The sequence below is a fragment of the Pyricularia pennisetigena genome, chromosome 2, assembly GCF_004337985.1.
Source record: "Pyricularia pennisetigena strain Br36 chromosome 2, whole genome shotgun sequence".
NCBI lineage: Eukaryota > Fungi > Ascomycota > Sordariomycetes > Magnaporthales > Pyriculariaceae > Pyricularia > Pyricularia pennisetigena.
Window position 1 is genome coordinate 3,628,510 of NC_043741.1, and position 23,460 is coordinate 3,651,969.

Here is a 23,460-nt window from a genome sequence, read left to right on the forward strand (position 1 = left end):
TTTTCTCGGGTGACGAAGCCACGCCAAGGCCTAATCATGGTTATCTTGGAAATGGTCCCTGATCACGGGCGTTCTTCGGCGTGGCGTGCAGCTGGGTAAGGTTGTGCTTTTCGCAAACAGCACGGCGTGAAGAATTTTTTTTGACTATTATGGATGACACACTATGCAGACGTGACGGTTATGCTTGATTCCTCATGGGATTTTAATCTATCATTCGCTCTCTCGATATAGCTAGACATAACCCCTGTTTTGATCTGCAAGTGGGCCAAGATAAGGTCGGTACTTGGACCCATCTCCAACCAAGTGTGCAAATATTAATTGCTTCTCTATTTTGTATCTTGCTCCGTACACACAATTGTGCTTTATGCATTGTTGTGCGCAAACCTATGTGGACGATTTTGCGAGACCAGAATGAGACTGACTCTACTGGATATCAATAGAGGTAAATGTGCGTATGTATTCAAGACAGCTTGTTCTCTCTCGATTACAGGTTGTAAGTTGCTTTAAGCTCAAGGTCGACATTATTGTAAAAGATAGAGAAAACCCACGATGATGTCATTGTAAAGCCTTCAATTGTGGCTCCTTGACTGCCACGAGGCATCATCCCAGTCGCTACTCCATCCCATTATCCTCCCCCGCAACATTCCCTGTTAGTGGAGAGCTCCACCAGCATTCAGCTGCCAACGCACCTAACCTTAACCACCTATTTTATTACAGCATTAAAATTCTAGCTGTAACCAGCCACCTGACCAGCAGCCGATCCAGCAAGCGCAAAAAAAAAGTTTCTGTCGAAGCTCCAGCTTGTCGAGTTTTGATCGCGCCTAGTCTGAAGCTGGAGCTATTATTCCGCTGCTCGAAAATATTTTGCAAAAACCGGTTCCCTCCCATCGCCCAGCTGATACAAGAAACCCTCAACGGCCTCACAAAATGCCGGGCAGCTATCGTGATGACCCCCTCAGCGATGAGGAAGATCAAGGTTGGGCTGAGAGGTTTGAGGACGGCGAGAGACGCATACGTCGCGTTTGGGATGGATTTTTGGATTTTGCGCTCCAGGGAAATATTCTCGAGATCGCGTTTGGGTTGATGTAGGTGCTTGCTCATGAACTTGGACAGCGAGCCAAAAAGGCTCTGGAGTCTGCTGCTGACACTCACAAATAGACTTGCCGCCGCATTCACCAGTATCATCAACTCTCTTGTTTCGGATATTCTACTTCCGCCCCTGAGTGTCCTCTTTGTAAGCTGGCGAATAATTAGCAAACCGAGGCATACCGGTGAAGACTCAATATATAAAATATGTAAGCTAACCGAACACGCAAGCCTCTAAACAAAAACCTCGACGAAAAATTCGCTGTGCTCAAGCCAGGCCCAAACTTCGATCCTGCAAATGGCGGCTATCCGACTATTCAGCTGGCACAGGAAGATAGCGCCGTGGTCATGGCATGGGGGTAAGCACAACTGCCATCATCGTTGGTACCAAGTTATGAATGATAACTAATCGAGCGACTTTTTTGGACATCAGATCGTTTGTCAACAAGGTCCTGAATTTTCTTGGTCTTGGCGTCAGTCTCTATGCACTTGCGGGCCTTTACCAGTACTTCTCCAACGGTAAGTTTTAGTCCATGGATAGTCAGAAAGTGGACTTGTATGCACGCACGGGCAGGAACAATGGTTGACTTCTACTAATGTGCTTCTCTTACCTAGACCCCATCATTAAGCATCTGAAGAAGTGCCCATACTGCAAGAAGAGCATAAACGAAAAGGTAATGTACACGCATACACCCAATTTCCGGAACTTACCATGATTTGATGTACTAATATTTCCAAAAAGTGAGTTCCCACGACCGCTTTGAAACTTATAGAAAATGCTGGCTTGCCGGCCATCGCGCGAACCCCCGCTGGTCTTTATCCATCTCCCTACACCCAAAGTCATGTGCTAATCTGATAATCTTTGCTACGTGTCCAGGGCCAAGCGTTGTATCAACTGTACAAGCTGGGTTGATGGAACTGAAGACCGACGCCACTAGTGTTCTGCTGCCAGTGTGTGACACCGCCCACATAGTCGCCGGCGTTGTGGGGTGTATGCATATTGGCTAACGTGGAATGACACCGGGCACCAGGGCATATGTGATATTATGACCTCGGCAAGATTGTGAACGTTTCTACTGGAGTTTGTCAATTCCTCGCAGAGGCTCATCTCTCTAGGTTATTTTCAGAACCTACATTTGCGGCATCTGATTTGATCATCATCTGTAGCGTTGAGTAGTTGAGCGTTTGCTTCCTCTTTTCTTTTTCTTTTCTTTTTTTCCTTCCTCACATCGTTCTGGTACGATTCTCTTCCTGGTTGCGTTGGACATGTCTCGTGATGTCTGCTTTATGAATTCTGAGGTAGTTCACAGCAGAAGACACTTGAGATAATCCCTCATATCCAGCCTCGCGACCCCCGACCTATGAAACCTGCCCTCAATAAATCTACCTACCACTGATGCCACACAGCGCAACGGCTATGGAAGGACATCTAGCAATGCGCTCTTGGAACTAGCGTCTCCTAATGGTATAAATCACAAAAGCTACCGAGACGCAGACGAAGAGCACATAGCCAATCACTATACCCGCTATTTCCGGAGCGTCCATGGTGGAGAGTATTGCTCAAGAGAAATATTCAGCTGAGTATGATTTTTTCCCCGTCGTGTGATCGTGAAAAATATCGTTGCTGTGTGGAACGGTTAAGCTGGATGAGGCGGATGGTGTATCGAAAGTTTTCTAGGTATTGGGACTGTGAGTTCCAGCGGTTGAATCGGTATGATTTATTTATTTACTTATTATTATTTTTTTTCGATTGAACCAGAATGAAGAAATAGTGACAATTGATGAATTTGTCATCCCGAATTGGCGGCACACCAGCTGGCACAAAGTCACTAAACGGTTCTGACTCCATCAGTGAAGAGCAAGCCAAGTTCATCCATTCAGTGGTATTTCCAAATCCAAGACAGCCCAAAACTATTACATATACAAATGAAATCCAGCTACCGGCTTGCGCTATTGGAGATATCGCTGGTTTAGATGTATGAGCTCAAGCGCAAACGCCCCAAAATATCCTCAAATATAACAAAAATTTTGCTTGATAGAGCGATATCGTATGAAGCCGGTCAAGTCATGATGCGCTGGTTACCTGAGGAAGGCGTTAGCGTCCCACAATAGCACCCTCTGATCCCAAGCACAAGACGCAACCCAGCCGCCGGCGCCAAACAAGCACCAGTCAAGACCGGTAGCGAACTCGGTGTGACGGTTCATCAGTCCCAACTGTCTACCCTGGGCCGCGACCGGCGCGCCTGGTGGAGCACCAGGCTGCTGATTCGAGCCGTCAGACCACAGGCGCACCGTCATGTCGTAGCTGGCGCTGACGAGCAGGTCACTGACGTGAGGGCTCCAGGCCAACCGGCGCACGGCGAATTCATGGCCGTGCATGACCGAAATGGGACCGACCGAATTGACACCGGCGCGAATGTCGAAGGTGCGCACGACACGGTCGACACCGCCGGTCGCGATGATCGTGTCGCGGTACTTGTTCCAGTCGTGCGTCAGGATCTCAGCAGGGGGAGACGGCTGTGGCCCGCCGTGCACCGGAATGGCTGCCACCAGGTGGTACTTGGCCGATACCGGCGTCCGGAGGTCGAACAGACGGAGGTGTGAGTCTGTCGACACGGCAGAGATGAGAGAGGGATTGAGAGGGCAGAAGGACGCGCTATATGTGCAGTTGCCTATCGGCAGCGTCTTGAGTGAGTGGTTGCGGGTGGGTGACCACTGTTGGATGCCTGATTAGCCGTTACTCTATTTTTATATCAAACAACACATGGATAAACCATCTTCTTGAGAAAGGTCGGGTTCTCACAAGTTTGACAGTCCCATCCCATGAGCTTGAAAGAAAGGTGTCCTTGCTAACAGAGTTCCAGCACACCGAGAAAGCTTCCCTTTTGTGCTCATGGAAATTCATGACGGGAAAGTCGTTCACGCCTAAATCGAACAGCTTGATGGACCCATCGCCGCAGGCCACAATGAGTTGATTTTCGTTGAGTTCAGACCATGCCAGGTCATACTGAGCATCGTTGGTGTCAAAGCTGTGGCAGGGTTGAGTACGATTTGTGAGTGAGTGCGCAGAAAGACCTTCACCGGGTCGAGTCTCCTCGAAAAGAAGTCACTGTTGCGCCGAAATAACCAGGAGTAAAACAAGGCAAAAAAAAAAAAAAAAACTCACGTCTTTTCTACCTGCACACCTGCAGCGTTCAGACCCAGGGCATACACCCTCCCATTGCCCACAATGCCATAGTTTGCAGAGCTCGCAACAGCTATTCGATTGTCATAATAGGGCGAATATTTGACGGCGTAGGGGTTGAAGCCCTGCGTCCGGAACTCAAGCATAGGGGCACTCATGGTGAATAGGAAAAAAAGAAACAAAAAACCGCTTGTTGTAAGCAATAGTCAAAATGGAGGACAATGTCGCTTCCCACAACAACCCTTTGTTGTCCTTGTCCTTGTTTTTATCCTTATCCCTAGGCCTTGACGAACTCCTGCACCTCCAGCTCCGAGACTAAGCCAGCACTATCAGCGGCTGTGGTTTGGCGTTGGCCTTCGTCGCATTTGGATCCGGATCAAGTTCTTGGTCTTGGGATAGATTGAAGCGGACAGGCAATGATGAGCAATACTTATTATGTCACAGATGCCCCTGCCGAGTTCGGACTAGCCCCGAGGTGAGATGCAGTCCAACTTTGGGAAACAAATGTCCGACCTCACGGGACTTGGCCGACCGACATGGACACAGTGCCTCGGCGGTCGGCTCCCTCATGGTGGGTCCCATGGCTCCTCCTGCGCATAAGACAGTGGAGCCCAGCACGTGATCAGGCGAACGGGACGCGAAAGTCACTTACCCCACATTCAACCCCACGCACTCGAAAGAACATCTGCAACGCGTCTTCTACTCGTCACCGTTCTACATTCTGCTACCTGGGCGAGACTCTTTCTCCCCCAGTGCTTTAATCGAGACTGCTCGCTGTTTTTTTTTTTTTTTTCATCCAAATATATTGACCATCGGCTGCGATTGCCTGCTTAGTTGATTAATTGATGCTGCTTGTATAACAACATTGAAAACACACAAATCTGTCTCGTTATGGATAATGCAGCCATCCACGCATCTCATTCAACATTAGCCTGATCCGACTTTTCAATTGGCTTCCCTCATCGTCTATGACTAGACTGAAACCTTCCTCCTGACTACTCCCTTTTTTGGGCCTGTTTATTATCCAAACAAAAGATTATCCTCTAGGCCTACTCCACATGGACGCCTTCGTCACCCGCAAGAAACGAAAGTCGAGCCCAACACCACTAAATGACTTGTGTGAAGACGGTGACGGCGACGAGTCTACCGATTTCAAGCTAACTCTCTTAAGCTCCCTTCACCCGGATCTTGATCACGAGACTCTTCTCGACGTCTTGCTCGCCCACGAAGGCTGTGTCTCGGATGCGTCTGCCGCCCTATCTTTGCCACAGAAGCAAACTATCACTAAATATTCAAACCCGGGAGCACAGTCTTCCCTTCGATCTTTTGCTAATCCCCTTTCGGGAACCTTTTCTTCTCCCACCCCTGCCAAGAAGTCCAGGCTATTGTCCAAAAAGGGCAAGACTCTGTTCTTGTTCGATCCCCTGGATATTGCTGAACACACTCCCTGCACCGTCATCCACAACTTTTTAGCCCCGGGGGAGGCAAACGATCTGCTCGAGGAGCTCCTACTCGAGTCTAAAACATATGAAAAGATAACGTTCAAGATGTTTGACAATGTCGTCTCCAGCCCGCACACTTGCGGCTTCTACGTTGGCAGTGCCGAGGAGCTCAGGGATCAGAAGTATGAATACTTGTACAACGGCGCTAGACTGTCTGTACGTCCATATGAAGCCGAAGCACATGGCCAGCACTCGGCGATGCCGGAATCACTGACCAAGCGGATACTCAGGACGTGAGGCGCTTGACGCCCCGACTGGAGGCTGTGAAGCCCAAGGTTCAAGAGGCAGTGAACCGCGAAATTCAGCATCGGATAGCAACAAAATATCCCGGCGGCAAGAAACTCAAGTATCAGTGTCCGCGACCCTGGGCCCCCAATGCCGCTTTTGTAAACTGCTACAACGGGCCACAGCAGAACGTCGGCTGGCACAGCGATCAGCTCACCTATCTGGGCCCCCGGGCAGTCATTGGCTCGCTGTCTTTAGGGGTTGCCCGGGAGTTTCGTGTGAGGCGGGTCCTACCTAGGACCGAGGTGGATCCGGCAGGCGATGGCAGCGGCGTCAAGACAACCCAACAGAGTGTATCTGATGAGGACAGCCTCCGGGGCGACGCCGAAGGCCAGATATCCATTCACCTCCCCCACAACTCGCTGCTTGTGATGCATGCCGAGATGCAAGAGGAGTGGAAGCACAGTATCGCCCCGGCTCAGGCCATCGAGCCACATCCAATCGCCGGTAATAGGCGTATCAATATCACGTACAGAGACTACAGGCCCGAGTTTCATCCAAGCCTGACCCCCAAGTGTCGTTGTGGAATTGCCACCGTAATGCGCGTTGTACAGAAAAAGAAAGAGAATTGGGGTAAGGGCAGTCTCTTCTTCGTCCGAGCAACTCCCCGTCACTTCTGTTGCTGCTTAGGGCTGTTACAATAATGCTAATGACTGCAAATAACGACGGTTGGTCTCTTTGCAGGCAAGTACTTTTGGATGTGCCACGCTGGAAATGTTCCTGGCAAAGATGGCTGTTCTTTCTTCCAATGGGCTGAATTTGACGACGATGGAAATCCACTTTTGAAAACTCAGCAGGCCCACGGTACAACAAAATAGATAAACATAGGTAGCAGCTCTTGTCTCTATCCTCCCTTTCTCTGCCTTTTCCACCGGTAAACAAGTATTGCCTGGTTCTCGTTGCTGATAAACCAATTGTTGTCCTACTTTTACCTACGTCAAGTATGTTTTGGCTAATTCTGTATCTGCTTAGACCTAGGCGGCCTGGTATTTGATTACCACCAGCCACCCCATCCCCACCTCCCACCTGCCTCCCGCTTACCCTTGCTGTTGTTGCCTCTCAGGCTCCGAGGATCATACTGATACGAGTCTTGCACCAACAGCTTCTGGCTGTCATTGTTGCTGCCGCATTCGCTGGGCACGAGGCTGCGCAAGGTGTCCACTCCAAGTGATCTTCGGTTGCGCAGTGCCGTCTCCCGAAGTGACTCTCGCCGTGCGTCGGGATCCCGCTTCCGCCATAGGTTCGGCGGCTCGGTGGTCGACCCTTGGCTATTCTGTGATTGTTGTTGTCTTTGCTGGAGGCCTTCTACACGGCTAGCCACAATTCCGTTTGGATTTTTCGGTTCTCGCCCACGAAAAGATGCCGCGGGTGTGGAGAAGGGCTTTGGCGCCGGTGTTTTGGTCGACGAAGCTCGGCGGATCTGGGTCCAGAGCTTGTGGGCGGGATCGGGGGTTCTCCTCTCACGCTCGCTTCCACTATCTGCTGTCGAGCCTGCCCTAGCCTTTCGTAGGCTAGCACGCCGTGCTGGCACGGTGGGTACGGCGTTGCCTTCGATGCTGGACAGCGGCCGCCGGCCCACTGAGGACTCGGCAGGCGATCGGCAAGACCGACTGCTGGCCTGTGACTGCCGCCCCACCGACGTACGGTCCATCACGTCTCTGGCAGCTGCCACGCCCCAGCAAGAAGCTACGATCTGAATAAGTGGGTTCGGCATCGAGGCTGGAGAGGGTGACCACGGCGAGGTTGAGCTACGTCTCTCAATGGCTGCTATTACCTGCGTCTCGATCTTGTGATTGCTTGCAGTTGTTGTTGTCGTCGAAGACATCAGCGAGTCGCCACCGCGAGGAACCTGTCGTTGCTGTTGCGACTGCTGCTGAGGAAAACCTGAGTGGCGGTAGGTAAGCCTCACACGTAGAAACTCCGCCTGTGTGCTGCCTAGCTGAAGCTCGAGGTCTCTTATCAACTCCTCGGAGTCGTGCCGTCTACCATGTTCTTGACCTGGGAAGTCGGCAAAGTCGGGCTTTTGAGTTGAATGGAGCTCGACATGGGCCAGCGCAAGAATCTTGTCTCCTGGTGCCAGGGTTCTATATATTCAACCCCCAAAAAATGGTTAGAGAAGTTCCAAACTTACTCCTGCTGATGATGACTCCTTACGTTGGTGCTGTCCTATCCATAAGGACCTCCATCAAGGAGCTGCCATCCACAGCAAATACCTCGAGACTTATATCGTATAGATAACCAAATTGATGAAGACCTGGGTTTGCATCGTAATTTGTTAAATATTTACCCTCTTTCATCGGCCACAAACGAAGACAGTGCCTTGATGAAAGCACTCACCTAACTCGTTGTCATGCACAACCCTCGGAGTCAGCTGTAACTGCTCTCCTCCTCCGTTCCACACATCTCCGAAACGATTCCTGGCCACCATGATCTCTGGCCGAGTCAACTGTGTCGAGACCTGAACAGCCGCCCAGAAGCTGCGTCTGCCAGAATCGACACCTTTGCACTCCGGTACTACTGTGACACAAGGCACCAATACCAGTGGATCTGCCAGCGGAGGGCTCTGATGGTATTGCTGTCTTCCAAATGGTGCGTGGCTGAGGAATGGTAGACAAGTATTGGCGCGCGAGTATGGATCACCGCCGTCATGTGCATACGACCTATAGGAAGGAGGTGAGTGAGACCACTGCTGCGTTGCTTGAAATGACTCGCCCGAGGGGCTCCGCGAGACGAAGGAGCTTCCCGTCTTGTTCTGCGTGAGCAGCACATCTGGTACATTTCTGCTCTGCAAACTTGGTCGTGCCTGGCCAACAGCCGAGTCTCCATCGCTGTCTTCTTACAGGGCCATACGTCCTCTAGTTAGTCAATGAAGCACATGCTCAAAGCCTGTAGGAGAGCTGCTTGGACAAGTCACACCTGAAGAGATACAAAACCAAGACCAGGTACGTACCGTCGTAAGCATCGGGCCCGATTCCAGCCAGCCCACCTCCTCTCACGCAGGGCGACCACGTCCAGCTCGAGGAGATCTGAGACCTCCTTACCACACTCCCGCCGCCGCTCACGCCACGCCTGCGCTTGGGTATTGTCAGCGGGGCATCGCCGCCTGGCAGCTCGGGGGCGCTGCTGCCGCCGCTTGTGTCTGTATCGCCACTAGTCCTCCTGGGGCTGCTGCCGCCGCCGCTGCCGCCTCGCCCACCGCACCGTCCGACCGTGGCTGATCCGCGGAGGACGCTCTCACGTCGCTTGACGATCTGGAGGGGCTCGGGCTGGGCGGTGTCGCCCAGAAGACCCAGTCCGTAGTCTGTGCTACTCGTGGACTTGCTGGCGATGCCTGCTCCGGCGAGATAACCGTGAAACTCCATGTCAGATTGCTTGCACGACGTGGTCGCCAGACGGGTGAAGTAACATTAGTCGCTTCTGTTGCCGCGCCAAGGACCGTTGTTGATGCTGCCGCTCCGATGCTGCCCAGGTCGGACGCGCTGTCGAGTCCGCGCCAGGAATCCGCGGTAAAGCAAGAAGCTCTTTTCGGTGAGGAGCTGCGGCGGTTGTTGAGACGACGAAAGCACCGCTCAACAGGATTCAAATGTAGACGAAGACCGCGTCTGAAGTAAACGGCCGCTGCGACAACCAGTATAGCGCTGATGAAGAGGACTGGGATGCCAATTGCGAATTTCTTACTCATTATTCATAAAAAAGAGACTGGATGCTGCTAGAACCTGGCAAAGCTTGTTGATATGGTAATTATAACCCCGAACAATCTATTGCAAAATCCGAGAGGCCCCCTGGACAATTCTGTAGCATCTATGATTTGTTTTGGATAGGATAACGGCTCGAAGACCAGTACGACAGAATCATGGCATGCAACTGACACTGGTTACAGAGCTAACTAGGAAGGCAATACACCAGCGCACCTTCCGCAGACCCCCCTACTGCGAAGTCACAGAAGGACCGAGTGTCTTGAGCAGATTCTTTCTAGCGGTTTCCACATCGTCTTTCTCCATATTGATAAACCGAATCTACAATGTGAGAACTTCGTCAGTAGGCTGCTTCAGAGAATTCCAGTTGGCTCACAAAGTCGTCGGGTCGATACATACCACATCATCAGCGGCACCACCAGCGTTTCCAAAGAGAACCGGCTCGGACAGGCTTGCTGCTATACCTCTCCTGACCCTTTCCTCCCAGACTCCCTCCCAATTCCACTCTCCTGGTCTACGAGCAAAAGCACCCGATCCTGCCTCTGGGGCGTCATCACCGCCCAGTTCCTGGGACAGAGGCACTCCTTGCGTGGTCTTGGGTGTACTTGACCCTCCTGGACCAGACGGAGAGGTTGCGCTGTCATTGGAGCTGGCCGTTTGGCTCTGGCGTGTCTTCCAAGCATGCCAAGCTCCTGGATTGCCGGCGGCTTCGAGAGGCACTGAGTCGAGAACAGCGGCGTCGTCGAAAGTGCTGGCGATGTACCGAAGAACTTCAAACGTTGATATCTCCTCGCTCTCGATCTCTGTCTGTAGGTGTCGCTGCGGGCCACCCCCAGATGACAGGTTCGAAGCTGGCGTACCACCGTGGCTGGCTCCGGCCCCTGACGGTCGCGGCGGTGTTTGCAATTGACTGCTGCCACTCGCGACCCTGTTGCCACCCTGGCCAGGTCTTTTATGTCCACCGCCCCTCCCAAACCAGTTGGGAAACCCGTGCCGAAGACTGAAGCCCCCTGGGGGCAGTCGCTCCTCGTCGGTTGCGCTCACTGTGCCATTGTCGTGGATATCGGTGGTGTACATGTAGGTGGTCAGAGGCGTGATCAACGGATGGAAGATGTCGGTCGAGAAAGTCACCAATGGGGGTAGACGCGGGTAGGTGTCGGGGAATGATATTTGAAAGCGGAGAATTGCGGTTTCGTATGGTCCTGGCCATAGCAAGCAAGCCCATTAGAATCCTGACATGGCGAGCGCAGACCACACCGAGTTCTCCTGTTCGTACCTTTCCGTACGAAGATGACGCCCGACCATAGTGCAGGGTCACCGGGTGTCAAGCTCATGAAGACACCATCTGGGCAAGCTTGCTTCAACCCTGCACTGTCGCACGTGTACTCCAGTTAGCCACGTAGGTACGGTACGGTACCTTGGGTGCATGAGGTATCTGGTCTACGTACAACTCGGCGAGGAGATGTTGTCTCCTGAGCGCTGGAAGCGTGGACATCTTTGTGGACCCCATATTGGAACTGCTTGAGCAAATTCCCAAGATCTCCCCAAGCTTTCATGATCGAGAACAGAACATAATGAACTTGACACACGAAACCATGGTCGCCTTGTTTATGCGTTTCGTTTTCTCCAGACCGCGACGGATTGAGCCGAGGGCGGTGGCAAGCGTCAATATATCGAGTCGACCCCTGTCCCCTGCTATAGCCCCTCTCTTCCCGATGTCGGAATGCCGTCATGGCGGGGTCAAAAGCGCATTCTTAGGATCAATCGTTAGCTTGCATTGTCCGGGTATGTCATATCAAGTGCCGCCCAATACCCGATAAAAATAGGCACAGATACGAAACTAATAAGGAAGCTTGGACTAGACTATTGTAGGCCCAATTCCAATTCGCACCTATTTATTGCATGTAACTCAGAGTAGAATTCTGTCACTATGGTCAAAGACTTTAAAGCGGAGACCGGCGTCAGGTGAGGTTTGATGATGAAGCGAGAGAAAAAAAAAAATACAGTTTTCTGCAAAAAGACTATTCTGCAGTCATAAAAAATCCAACTTCCAAACGTCTAATGTAGACTTTTGTTTTTTTTTTTCCAACCCCTGACTTGTGCTTCTGATGAATGAGGGGAGAAGAAACAATGCACGCGCAAAAGCTTATGGTATAAATGCTATGCTGGCTAAAGAAGAAATGATCCAGAAACCCCTGGGCAACCACGGCTTACTCGGTGCTATACGGTCAGCTTGTATCTATTTCTTCTCCGCCAGCCTGCCCTCGATCTTGGCCTTCTCCCGCTCGCGAATCTCCTTCAGCTCCTGCTTGGAAGTGTCGTAGCTAGCCGTGACCTGGTTGAAGGGGTTCTCTGGGCTCTTTTCAAACTCCTTCCTGATCTTCTCCTGCTTCTGCTTGAGTCTCAGACCCGACATGCTCCCGTCGGCCTCGACCTCCTTGAGTCGCCTCTCCTCGAACGCGGCGTAGGCGGCCTTGAACCTCCTCTCCGGGTGCCTGTCGATCTTTGCCGCGTCCGATGAAGACGTCAAGGACAGGGCGTCGAGCGCATTGTCGATTCCTGTCGCGTTGAGGGCCGAGAGCGGCTTGCTGTCGTCTCCGTCGAGCTGGGAGAGGTCGAGGCCTCGTGACGGGGTATTCGTCTTCTTGACCGCCGATTTGGCATTCTTGGGGTTCGACCTTCCTGGGGTGTTCTTCTCCTCCTCTGCAAGTAGGGCGTCCTTCTCCGCCTTCTTTCTTGCTGCCTCGGCCTTCTTTGCAGCTTCAGCCTCCCTGTGACAAAACAAAAGAAAAGCGCGGCGCAAATGTTCCGTCAGCCCATGTTTCTTGTCTCGTTCTTCGTCTCGGCGCAGAACGCCACACATATAACCCCGCCTGATCGGAGTATTTTCACCATGAGGAGGAGGGTTAGGGAAGCGGTGAGTGTGAAGGGGCGCGGGGAATGGGTAGGTACGTCGATTGAGAATGCAATATGTTTGGTTTTGACTTTCGTGGCTGTGTGCTACGTGTCGGAAGAGGATCTTGTCTCATAACCGAGTTTCTCTATTGTCCCCCCTGGCACTAATGTATAGGACGCCGAGGACTACATCCCCATATGAAGGGAATAGCTAGTAGCAGCACCGTAGAGAAGTAGATTGTCTCCTCCGCGGGAGGAGCAATCCAATATGGTCGGCGGAAGGGAAAGCCAATCAAGGGGGGAGGGGGCGAAAAAAAGTCTTACTTCTTGGAGTTGTTCTTTGCGCCCTTATCCCACTCCGCTGCCTCTTTGGCCTCCCGACGGGCGTCCTCAGCTGCAGCTTTCTGCGCAGCGGCGTCGGCCTTGCGCGCGTTCCCAGCAGCCTTCTTGCTGTTCTCCCCTCCGCCCTTTTTGCCTGCCATGTTCGTGTGTCGTGCAAACAAAAAGACTGACTGATCGGTTTTCGATATCTGTTGCCTGCCGGGTTCTGCGAGCGGGGCTGATGAGCAAAGAGGGGTGGGAAAACGGTCTCTGGAACTGCGCAAATACCAGATCGAGACGCAACTAAAAAAAAAAACCCAAAAAAAAAACCGTACGAGGACAATAAAATGTCGGTGTTACGTCGGATGGAGGGCTGTCGTAGCACTGAACTGTAAATGCATGTATGTGATAAATGAAAAGAGAGGAAACCGCAAATTCGACCGCGGCAGTCTTTTACGCGACGGAAGAGTGACGCATGTACGATCACTGTTCTGCCCCACAGTGGAGTGAGTGCAGCTTGGAGCTCTGGTGTGTATGGTCAGATATTACTACATTGGCCGAAGAGCGGAGTGACCCAGCTTAGTTAGGTAGGTAGGTAGTCGCCAGCTACCCGAGTCTAGGATCCTCTTGTCCGCTTGCCGCGCTCCCAAACAATGTCTCTCTCTATTTACGGATACCTAGCCTTGCTAACCTACCCCGGAGATCTCGAGCCGCCACTGCGGAGTGATTGGGGACCAACTCAACCACCTAACCTCGATCTCAAGCATGTTATCGTCCAAAACAACAAACCTACCGGAGTGGTCCACAGTTCGGTCGATTGCATCTCTTCCAATCTGGTATCATCTGAGACGGTCTTGGATATGGCCTGGTTATGCACGCAACAGGTCTGTTGTTACAACGCGGCAGAGCGGTAAGTTACATCTCTGGCTCATAGTATCGAGGCACTGGTAGCTACGTATAACTTTGACTCCTTTACATCCCTCTCGTCTCATATATGGCCTAGTCTACTGTAGGTCTGGTTGAATAGGATCAACTTCCGGTAGCCGACTTGATTTCATTTTGTTTATTTTCTTTTATTTCACCGTCGTTTATGTGGTTGAAAACCAAAGCACAACACGGAAAGATGACTTGTTCTTGGTCTAGTAAAAGTCCCCGCCCTGTCGTTTGAGCATCTTGTCCTGTTGGTGGCAAATGTCCTACGGCATGTGATATGAAAGCAGCATCACTGCAGTGATAAAATATGGATGGGTAAGAATCAGCACCCTATCAGGTCCGGGGAGGGAGCAGCTGCACCAGCAACCGCTAGGATCGCTGCCGTAAAGGTTGTCCAGGTATCTGGGATGGGCAGTGGGCCAATCCCCAATGCAAGGGGGGGAGGGGGGCGTGTGGCTTCCAAATCCTTCTTAGACCCTATCTGCAGTACTTGATCTTCTTTTACGTTCTTTTCCGGAGAGGTACTTGTACTCATACCTATACCAAATAAGAAGAATTATTATCATGTCCGAATCCCTTTTGGTAATGCGATTGACGCCATCATGTTGTGTTCGGGAGATGGTCTCCGACAGCAGATTGCGGACCGCCTCGTTTAGCCGTACAGTTTTCTTCTTTTTTTTTTTGTGGTTTAATCTTTTTTTTTATTTTTTTATTTTTTTGTTTTTGTTTCTACCGTCCACTAAATTGCTCGAGTAGCAAGAACAACTTACTGCCAACCCACGACTCGAACAGACCGGTGTGAGATCAAAGGGTCATAAGAACGATAATATAGACCATTAGGCAGGGACAAAAAACAATCTGGCCAAGCGATGTGCGGATAGGGAAGAGCCTTTCATTGCAACCACAATATGCGAGCCATGGATGCTGCGGGTCTTGCCAGTCAACAGACCCCTCACCGGCTTCCGAGGTGTCATTCATCATCGGGTGCTTGGGTTCCAAGGCACGTACATGTTCGAATTGCTTCTTATTCATAAACCTGTTGTTTAGAGATGGGGTAATGCTGATCAGGTTCCTTGGATCTCTTGTGGGAGGGGGGGTCGTTGTGTTTGGCTCCCGATGCGGTCCAGCGCGCACCCAAGCACGGTATCATGTGAAAGAATAGCGGTCGAGTCCTGTTCTCTCGACCACAGCTGAACACCCGTCATTTGCCAAGGGAGCTCGATCTGAAAGCCACGGCGGCTTGTCTCAGACCGGGACTGCGATCCGACATACCGTGATATGACCAACAGCTTAGCTTCCGGGACGACGAAGCATACTCTTGACTGAATCTGCAATGAGATCAATATTGGTCTGTGGCACCTCGGAAAGACATTTGGGTCGCTGGGGATGCCTTGCATGCTACACCGCCGCCGACGCTCTCGTCATGGGACAGGGCGACATTGGGGGTATCACAAACGTCGCTGTAAGCCTGCCGCGCTGCTGCTACGGTGCCGGCCAGTTCCGCGCATGGCCGTGGGTAGGGGCTGCATACGAAAAGTTTGTCCATCCTATCGCGTAGCTCCGTATTTACGCACAACTGCCAAGAAAGCTGTCCGTCTGATTGGGCGCTGCCGGGTACATACAGAAGACAGCAACGCCACACACACACACACACACACACACACACACACACACACACACAGCAAATCCCATTTCTCTTCTGGGGTGCTGACAGCTCAACCTGCCTCTGCGCAGCCATGAAATAGGATAACCAATACACATCTATGACATTACTTGTATATCTCGGTCCTCGATGAATTATACAAACCGTGTATGGGCGGGTGATTTTCGCGTGGCATCAATTAATTGTATGCTGTGCGACGTTGGAGAGCTGCTGCAACCACCGCCGTCGTTGCCTGTAACTGCAAATGTTGTCAGTGGTTCGGGCAAAGTATTTCTATCCCCATTCCAGTACTCGGGTGCGATGCGTGCGTCGGCAGACGGCTGCCAACTCATCAGTCTATGCAGCCAACCTATGACAAGGCCACTTTAACTTTCACCGGTGAGACAACCAGAGAAAAGAACAGACCAGTGATTGCAATGTCAGATACCAGGTATGGTATGGGTGAACAGAACTTTGCGAGAGAAAAAAAAAAAAAAAAAAAAAAAAGCTGCACTGTCTTCCGGTACATTCGGCAAGATTGGTTGCATCGAGACAGCTGACCCTCGTGATACCTCTTTCTTACCCTGTAGGCGGATAAGGGGACTGTTGTGCATGCAACCGAGTCTGCAACGGGTGTGACCAGCGGTATAAAATACTCATGATCTGTGGCTGGTTCTTTTTCAAGTTCTTCATGCAGGATGCAGGATACTCTAAACAGTCAGTCAAGATCCAGTCAAAGGCCGGATTTGGGTAGAGGGTGGCATTGCAGCCAAGAGCATGGCATGTTGAAGACGTCGCCATGACATGACACTCGGTGAGATCTCTCGACGGTTCTAGGCTTGCCAGGCTCTGGGTCGTGTGATGTGGAGATGCACTGAGAGCACTGAGAGCACTGAGAGCATACAGAGAGTTTTGTCCGCAGGGCAGCCTGATGACAAGAGATACCTGATATTGATCAGTTGTCAAACAGTTTAAAGGAGTATCATCTTGGTATGCGGCTCACTGCAAGGAGCTTGTCCCCCTGTCCAGATAGCCCTGCGGCCGCGCTATGCGGTATTAAAACGACCCGGCCCCAGAATGGATAAATACCGAGAGCAACATGAAGCACACGCTCGTGCTGCACTGTGTGACCATGCAGGTTGAAATGAGGATGTTTATAGGTAGCTGAAAGCTTTAGTGTTGATCGTGCTGAGATTGGAAACGAGTACCTTGATTGTGCGGACAAAAAAGCAAAAAAGCTCATGGCAGGGAGTAGTAGTAGTAGTAGTATTATTTAACGCCGGGCTCGGCCCGGCTCATTAGCCGGCCGTTAGCAACCTCCCGAGGGGTATCTCGGCGCGCTTTCTATTTTTCTCTATTTACACAGCGGAAAACAAGGGCATAGAAGCGAATCGAGCCTGACCGGGTTCGTGCCCGGCCCTGCTTACAGGGTTGGTTCACTGACGCGACCCCGTGCCTTCAGGCGCACGGAGGATTCGTCTGACGGCAGTTGACGGCTCTTCGTCGAGAGGGGCCTGTGTCCAACCAGCGGTGCTGTCGGTCGTTTGTAGCCATGTAGACGAAGTTCCCAACAAGTGTGGGCTCGACGGCACAGGCGGGTGGTTGTTGTCGATAGCCAGCCGGGTTATCCTTGCCACATTAAGTGGGGAGGAGGTGGAGGGAGCAGGATTCGAACCTACGTTACACAAGTAACAGCCATGGCGCTTAACCACTGCGCCATCCCCCCAGCTCATGGCAGGGATGTAGGATGTATTCTGTTTTACTATCACCGATGAAACGAGGAAAGACATACAGTAAACGAAAGCGATTGTCGTGTCGTGTAGGTGACCTGGACCATGGAAGTTCAAGGGAGGGAGGGGACGGGATATGCGGAACAAAATGCCCGTTCATACCTACTGGGTTTTCAGCTTCGGCAGGCAACAGCTGCCCATGCTGCAGTGCATATCGCAATAGATGCGGCCCAGCTTGCCCGGCTGCATTAAAACCCCCAAGTACCTACAGCAATGTGTTCAGGTCATCGCCAATTGCAAACATCTTGACAACTTGGTCCTGCTGAAGGTAATTTGTAGCTAATGTAGGGTATAACAGGGAGTTTTCGCCGATAGCGGAGTAGCTGAGTACCTATGAGCGGCATGAGTTAGTTGTAAGCTGCCGTAGGTTCGAGGTAGGTAGCGAAGAGCCCACAAGTATGCAATGTGTTCTTGCGGTTCCGCTTTTGGCTTTCACAAACAGCCAAGACCTTGCGGATACAGTGCTTCGGACAATGCTGCGTATTTACCGGGAACCGGCCAGCCGGTAAAAGGAGCCCGCTCATCACTTAAGCGCGAGGCCGATGGAGAATATTACAGAAATTAGCCTTGCGGGGCTCTGATATCAACTACGACGTGATGAGTCGTCGATGAAAAGTGACACAGGTATGCTTTTTTTTTTTTTTTTTGGTGGGGGTATGTACCGGCACACCTAAAGTACAGAGTGCCTAGGTAGCCAAGTAGTTATACATGCACAAAGATCGTTCAAGATACCGGATCTCTTTTTCTCCAGACCGATCAAAGACCTGAAAAAAAAATCTCGAAAAGCAACTTAAAGAGGAGAAAAAAAGAGAGGGAATATCCAAGAAGAAACGAACAGACCTTGGCAAAAAAAGATCATGTGCCACTTTACACGTCCCACGGTAGTGGAGTCTGCGTATCGGCAGTAACCTCAAACATCCTCTCAAGAGCGTTACCAATTTGCTTCTTCCAAAGATCCACTTGCTTCCATTTGAGTTTCCACCGTCGGCATCGCCGGTTCGCGCGAAATTAGAGGACTTGATGGGCGAGAGAGTACCCAGCCAGGTACACGGTAATAACAGTAATTCCGGAGTCAAATAGTCATCAGAGACATGTCACAGCAAGATCCACGATCTGGTGGGTGCAGAACCATAAAAAGCCAATCCCGCTTGGGGGAAACAGGGGGTCAAATAATTAGGTAGGAAAAAAAAAGAGGAGGGAAAAAGGAAATCTCCCCTGTAACCTGCAAGGAACCATGCAAGTTCATCAGCTCGCCAGGGTGCAAAGTGTGGAAACCCAGGTTTTTCCAGAAGAAACCAAGAAGAAAATTACTGCGTAATTATTGCGGTACAAAGGAGTAGACCCTCCTTCCAGGTCGACTTTTTTTTTTTTTTTTTTTTTCACATGTCTTCTGCCTACGCTTCGCACACGCCCGAAAAACAAGTCAGCCCACTCAACTCTTGGACACTGGACAATCAAAGGAGGGCCTTGTCCCACGCGTGGGAGCAGGCAAATTCAAATTCAGTCGGAACAGTGCCTGGGCGCTGCGCACGATCCCAATTCTGGCAATTGGAGAGCTGAGCCTTGTCGCAATCTTCCCTGACGTTTGGCAGGAAGACACCCGCGGACCAGTCGGAAGGCGCGAGGCGTCTTCCGCGAGAGTTCCACTGTGCCACGCGGCTTCCTTCCCCGGAGGGGGCAAGCCAGTCGGGGCTCGTCCGACCACCGTTGGCAAAAAGGCTCACCCCACACCAGCAATCCAGAGGGACGAATGGTTGGCTGATGGGATGGCTATCAGGCGCCACCCTTGAGAGTTTGGGCGGGCTGTTTGGGCTAGGGAATTAATTAGCGAGGCTTTGACGAGGGTGTCTTTTGTTGTTCCTGTACTGCATCTCCGTTTTTTGCCTTTTGATTTCTTTTTTGAATGCACAAAATGCAACCAAGCGAAGAATTAATGGAGGAAGAAATCACTTGATCTGCGATCATTTCGCGATTGGACAAGGTATGTCTAGACGTTAAAATCTTTCTAACGGGGCAAAAGATGAATAAAAACAAAGATTAAAAATAAAACTAAAATAAAAACTAAAAATAAAAAGTACCGTGTACATTCTCGATTGCATCTCTACTTTATATGGACTGTACTACTCACTGTACAAAGAAACAAAAGGCCGATCGTTCAAGCACATCATATTATTCCCAACCTTGAAACCTGCCCGTACGATGGTGACCGGTCCCACGGAATCCACTCGCGAAATTGGAACTGTTTTATCCCCCGCCTCGTGCTGGAATTATGACGAAGTTTAGATGTTGTAACATGAGATTTTCTGCTCAGTCCAGCCAGGGGTTAGGACGACCGGTTGCAACATCCGGGCTCAAAAAAACCCACGCTTTTCACCCGAAAGGGAGCCGGACTTGCAGCTTGCGCACTAAAGCGACTGGGCAAGCCGGCTGCATCTGCAGCTTGTACAAGGTCTGAGGTGCCAAAAGCTCGCGAATCGATCTGAATCTCACGCTCCTACCTGCTTATCCAAAAAAGTTCCCCGACAACCTAGACATGAACCGTAAACCTGGGATCTGACAGCAGATTTCCGGGTGTATTATAGCTGCTAGCACATGTTGGCGTCACCTTATTTGCATGTTCCGTGCCGTAGCCGCGCTGTAGCCGTTCTGCCCAAAAAAGATCTCTGATCAATCTACCGTTCCCGGGCAATCGGTTTTGGGTTATGTTGGTTAACGAGTATCCATCGTATTACAGTAAGTACTTCATGAAACATTGTCGGATGTGACATCCAATTTCCTACGATCATGGAGGCGGACGCACTATCATGCTTCAACGATGTCGCATACACACGCGCGCGGGCGCAAAAAAAAAAAAAAAAAAAAAAAAAAAAAAAAAAAAAAAAGCAGGGATGTCCACATCGCTTCGCCAGGTAGTCTATTGTAGGTGCGTACTTCGTAATAAAATATACTGGCCTACTGGCCAGCTTCCAGGGTGACGCTCTGCTCCTGTCACGAGTTCTCCCCAGACCCGTGAACCCGGCTTGGGCACCACCTCGCGAGATTGTGGATATTCCTTGGTGGAGTGCAGCCAGGGGTTAAGCTCCATGTGTGACCGCCTTTTCGGCGACGAGTCTCCACCATTGCTACCATCGCATAAGCAGTATGCTAGTTAGACAGTAGTACTGTGCTACTTTGGACATTGTCTTGGAACCGGCAGTGCTCAATAGAAAATCCGCTGGCAAGGGAAAAAAGCAAGACAGATGATACAGTAGATGTGTGGTAACATGCCAAGCCTGCTGCTACGAGGAAACATCATTTTCTTTGCCTTTACTTACTGCTGGCATGCTTGAGATAAAAAATAATAATAAAAAAACCACCGGCAGAGTCGCCTAGATCGTCACTGCATTAGCGTCTTGTTGGCTCCCGCGTGGGCTCGGCAGCCATGAGATCTCAAACCAGGCCGCTTGGACATATTTCGATCATCGTTCCAAGCCAACAGCCCCCCATTGCCCGCCCGGGAAAACTTCGGTCGTGTGGCAGGACTTACCTATTGGCATTGTCGTTTATGACAGACAGAATTGATGGCCTGTTTGGATACGATGACAGGTTGGCATTTGACGTATGCTGATTGCAGGGCAGCGGTGAAAAAAAAAGGTGGCATGTGATCGCCATACGGACTTGTTGGCTGGTTGCGTCCCGAAAGAATTGCATTCTGTCGATCTTTGGGGTTCAGCAGGGCAGATAGATACAAGGGTATATACATAGGGTATGACTGAAGCATGCCGCCGCCGTTGAGCCGAACTGTGTTCAGGCTGAAAGGAGGGGCCATTCAAAATGCGGCAGACACGTTGTGCAGTCTCACAGGCTGCGAAACTGCGCGTCAAACCGCCGCGATGGGGCAGGATTGGTGACTGTCAATGTCGGTGAGCTGAAAGCAGTCCACTTGTCCTAGAAGGACTGGATAATATTAAAATGCACAAAGGCTGAGCAGCAACGATGACTCTTTTTCTCATGCGTGAAATCTTGGAAACCCATGTTTTCTTACTTTGATTACATAGTAAAGCCAGGTGCTCTCACGGCGTCGGGCGTTGATGTCTACCTTACCCACCCCGCTGTAGGGCGGGCGTCGTAGGCTTCTGGAAAAAAAAAAAACAGAGGCTGTTCGTTCCCACCCATGATTCACCGCCTGACATGCGGTGATACTGACGTTAGTGCATGCTTATACGTGGGAGGGAGCTCGGAATTCACGGGGATGTCCCACATAAGGCTGTCGGGTCCCACCAACAGTCTGAAATCTCCACAAAAAGCTTCGATGACAACAGAAGCTGCCCGGGTACCTGGGCTTGCCAGGGAGTAGGGCAAGGAGGACTCCTGGCGAACCATTGTCAATCTTGCTTGCCAAGCAAGGCAGGCACCGGGCGAAAATGGTTAACAGTGACCACGCGGTAAAGGTAAATCAGAACCTGGACCAAAACACAACCAGATTCCGAGAGTCCACATCAGCTGACGGATACATACCTGAAAAAAAATACCTTGATATTGCAATGACCAATGACCGCATTACTACGCAAAACTCGGTCTGTAGCCTGGCTTTTGATTCTTTCGCAAACACAGTGGCCCCTCTGCACAGGCAGGACAAACAGTGGTGGACCTACTCTCACGGTATGGCTAGCTGATCTCATGTACACTATTACTGTTTAGAAATAAGGACAGTTGGTGAGGAGCTTTTGTTCGCGGCTATTAGCAAACCGAGGAAAAGTAAAGTGCAACCCCATGGAGAAGGATTAATTAGAATAAGTGGTACAATAAATACCACTGCCCAGGTAAATGCCCGCCCCGTCTTGTCCGGATTGTTGGTAAGTACTGTAAGCCGTCGCACTGCTTCTGATTACGACGCACAACTGCATGCACACTGTGAGGTGACCCGCTCAAAAGTACCAGGGTACCTAAGAGGGTAAAGGAAGGAAAGGCACACACCGGGCAATCGGGTGGGTTCGACCCCGGCTGGCTGCAACGCGACGCAGGCCAAAAAGTCAAAATGAACTTTTTTTTTTTTTTTTTTTTTTTTTCTCTCACCCTCCCCTTTCCTTTTTGTTTCCCTCCCTGAGGTCCCGAAAAAAAGGAAGAACCGGGTCGAGGGTCGCAGGGGGGCCCGCCCACGCCCATATATCCCTGCACTCACTCTCCAAGCCCCATGTCTCTCTTTTCGCAAGACAATCGTGGCAATTGGCAAGGAACTGGTAGACCGGGACCGGCTTGCATCGTCGGGCACTTGCCGCCCAGTTACAATTAGCCCTGCCCTGGCTTCTTTGCTAAGGTAGGTACCTCCGAAAGTTCCTGGAAAGCAGCGTGGAGCTACCAGCTCGAACCAGTGCCGGGATCCCTTCGCAAGATGACCACTAGAACCTTTAATCCCTTCCTGAATCTACCTAGTCAGAAGAGGATCTGCTTGTTCGCCTTTGGGTCAAAGTGTCAACGCGACACCGCCGTTTCACTCCTCCCAATAAAAATAATAATAATAGAAATAATTTAAAAAATGAAAAAGAGGAAAAGCAATGACAAAAAAAAGAAAGGAAAATACCTTACATCTCCTTTCCCCCTAATCCAGGTACCCGCCACACCTGCTAACAGAAGTAGATAGACCTGGTGACCTCGCACCTCTTTTGTCCATTGCCTTTAATTATTTTATTTTAATTTCTCTCTCTAGCCACGCCCATCTTTTCCACCTATCCACATTGTCTGTTCTGTACACGCCTCCTCCGTATCTCTCACCGGCTCCCAAGGACGAATTGTTTCTTCCCTCCTTTTTGCTCGACTACATAAATGAGGCTGCTTGCTTCCTGTTACATCACGTTGCGTTTTACTTGCCCAGACCCTTGAGACTGCATATCTGACCATCCTCTTCTTTGACGATCACTACACGGTCAACAAATAAACTGGGGGCCATCTTGCAGTTAACTATATCTAACCGGTGATTCGTTATTTAACTACCGCCTTTGAACTCGGACCTCTGGAGAAACGTCTTAAGAGATCGAGCGTCCTCCTTCCCGACCAGCCCACGGCCCTAGGAACTGGTCCCATCCTTGACAGAACGTGGCCCACAGACATCAAGCTCACTCATGAGCTAAACGCTTGTTCTCTGTTCCTG

General features: G+C 50.9%; 9 protein-coding genes across 9 annotated transcripts; 2 read left to right on the forward strand and 7 right to left on the reverse strand.

Annotated features, from left to right (window-relative positions):
- Positions 1–927: 927 nt before the first annotated feature.
- On the forward strand, positions 928–1,999 carry PpBr36_00994 (uncharacterized protein; the record flags this gene model as incomplete). Its single annotated transcript, XM_029888183.1, has 6 exons — positions 928–1,085; positions 1,159–1,234; positions 1,318–1,445; positions 1,520–1,605; positions 1,702–1,760; positions 1,964–1,999. 6 exons carry the CDS (start codon positions 928–930, stop codon positions 1,997–1,999), a joined length of 543 nt encoding a protein of 180 aa, XP_029750650.1.
- Positions 2,000–3,165: 1,166 nt separating this feature from the next.
- On the reverse strand, positions 3,166–4,428 carry PpBr36_00995 (uncharacterized protein; the record flags this gene model as incomplete). The annotated part of the gene is made up of 3 exons (XM_029888184.1): positions 3,166–3,801; positions 3,890–4,115; positions 4,253–4,428. The coding sequence occupies 3 exons, from the start codon at positions 4,426–4,428 to the stop codon at positions 3,166–3,168; spliced, it is 1,038 nt and encodes a 345-aa protein (XP_029750651.1).
- A 900-nt stretch (positions 4,429–5,328) lies between these two features.
- On the forward strand, positions 5,329–6,875 carry PpBr36_00996 (uncharacterized protein; the record flags this gene model as incomplete). Its single annotated transcript, XM_029888185.1, has 3 exons — positions 5,329–5,928; positions 6,003–6,630; positions 6,742–6,875. The coding sequence occupies 3 exons, from the start codon at positions 5,329–5,331 to the stop codon at positions 6,873–6,875; spliced, it is 1,362 nt and encodes a 453-aa protein (XP_029750652.1).
- Positions 6,876–7,051: 176 nt separating this feature from the next.
- On the reverse strand, positions 7,052–9,419 carry PpBr36_00997 (uncharacterized protein; the record flags this gene model as incomplete). The annotated part of the gene is made up of 4 exons (XM_029888186.1): positions 7,052–8,141; positions 8,212–8,311; positions 8,395–8,892; positions 9,008–9,419. 4 exons carry the CDS (start codon positions 9,417–9,419, stop codon positions 7,052–7,054), a joined length of 2,100 nt encoding a protein of 699 aa, XP_029750653.1.
- Positions 9,420–9,464: 45 nt separating this feature from the next.
- Positions 9,465–11,262, reverse strand: PpBr36_00998 (uncharacterized protein; the record flags this gene model as incomplete). The annotated part of the gene is made up of 5 exons (XM_029888187.1): positions 9,465–9,593; positions 9,999–10,073; positions 10,152–10,954; positions 11,029–11,123; positions 11,201–11,262. 5 exons carry the CDS (start codon positions 11,260–11,262, stop codon positions 9,465–9,467), a joined length of 1,164 nt encoding a protein of 387 aa, XP_029750648.1.
- Positions 11,263–11,991: 729 nt separating this feature from the next.
- On the reverse strand, positions 11,992–13,129 carry PpBr36_00999 (uncharacterized protein; the record flags this gene model as incomplete). Its single annotated transcript, XM_029888188.1, has 2 exons — positions 11,992–12,523; positions 12,972–13,129. 2 exons carry the CDS (start codon positions 13,127–13,129, stop codon positions 11,992–11,994), a joined length of 690 nt encoding a protein of 229 aa, XP_029750649.1.
- Positions 13,130–16,979: 3,850 nt separating this feature from the next.
- PpBr36_01000 (uncharacterized protein) lies at positions 16,980–17,292 on the reverse strand (the record flags this gene model as incomplete). The annotated part of the gene is made up of 1 exon (XM_029888189.1): positions 16,980–17,292. Exon 1 carries the CDS (start codon positions 17,274–17,276, stop codon positions 16,980–16,982), a length of 297 nt encoding a protein of 98 aa, XP_029751729.1. The 5' UTR covers positions 17,277–17,292.
- A 908-nt stretch (positions 17,293–18,200) lies between these two features.
- PpBr36_01001 (uncharacterized protein) lies at positions 18,201–19,135 on the reverse strand (the record flags this gene model as incomplete). Its single annotated transcript, XM_029888190.1, has 2 exons — positions 18,201–18,296; positions 18,917–19,135. Coding segments are annotated over 2 exons (315 nt in total), but the record flags the coding sequence as incomplete, so codon positions are not given.
- A 2,272-nt stretch (positions 19,136–21,407) lies between these two features.
- On the reverse strand, positions 21,408–21,695 carry PpBr36_01002 (uncharacterized protein; the record flags this gene model as incomplete). Its single annotated transcript, XM_029888191.1, has 2 exons — positions 21,408–21,424; positions 21,530–21,695. The coding sequence occupies 2 exons, from the start codon at positions 21,693–21,695 to the stop codon at positions 21,408–21,410; spliced, it is 183 nt and encodes a 60-aa protein (XP_029751731.1).
- Positions 21,696–23,460: the final 1,765 nt, after the last annotated feature.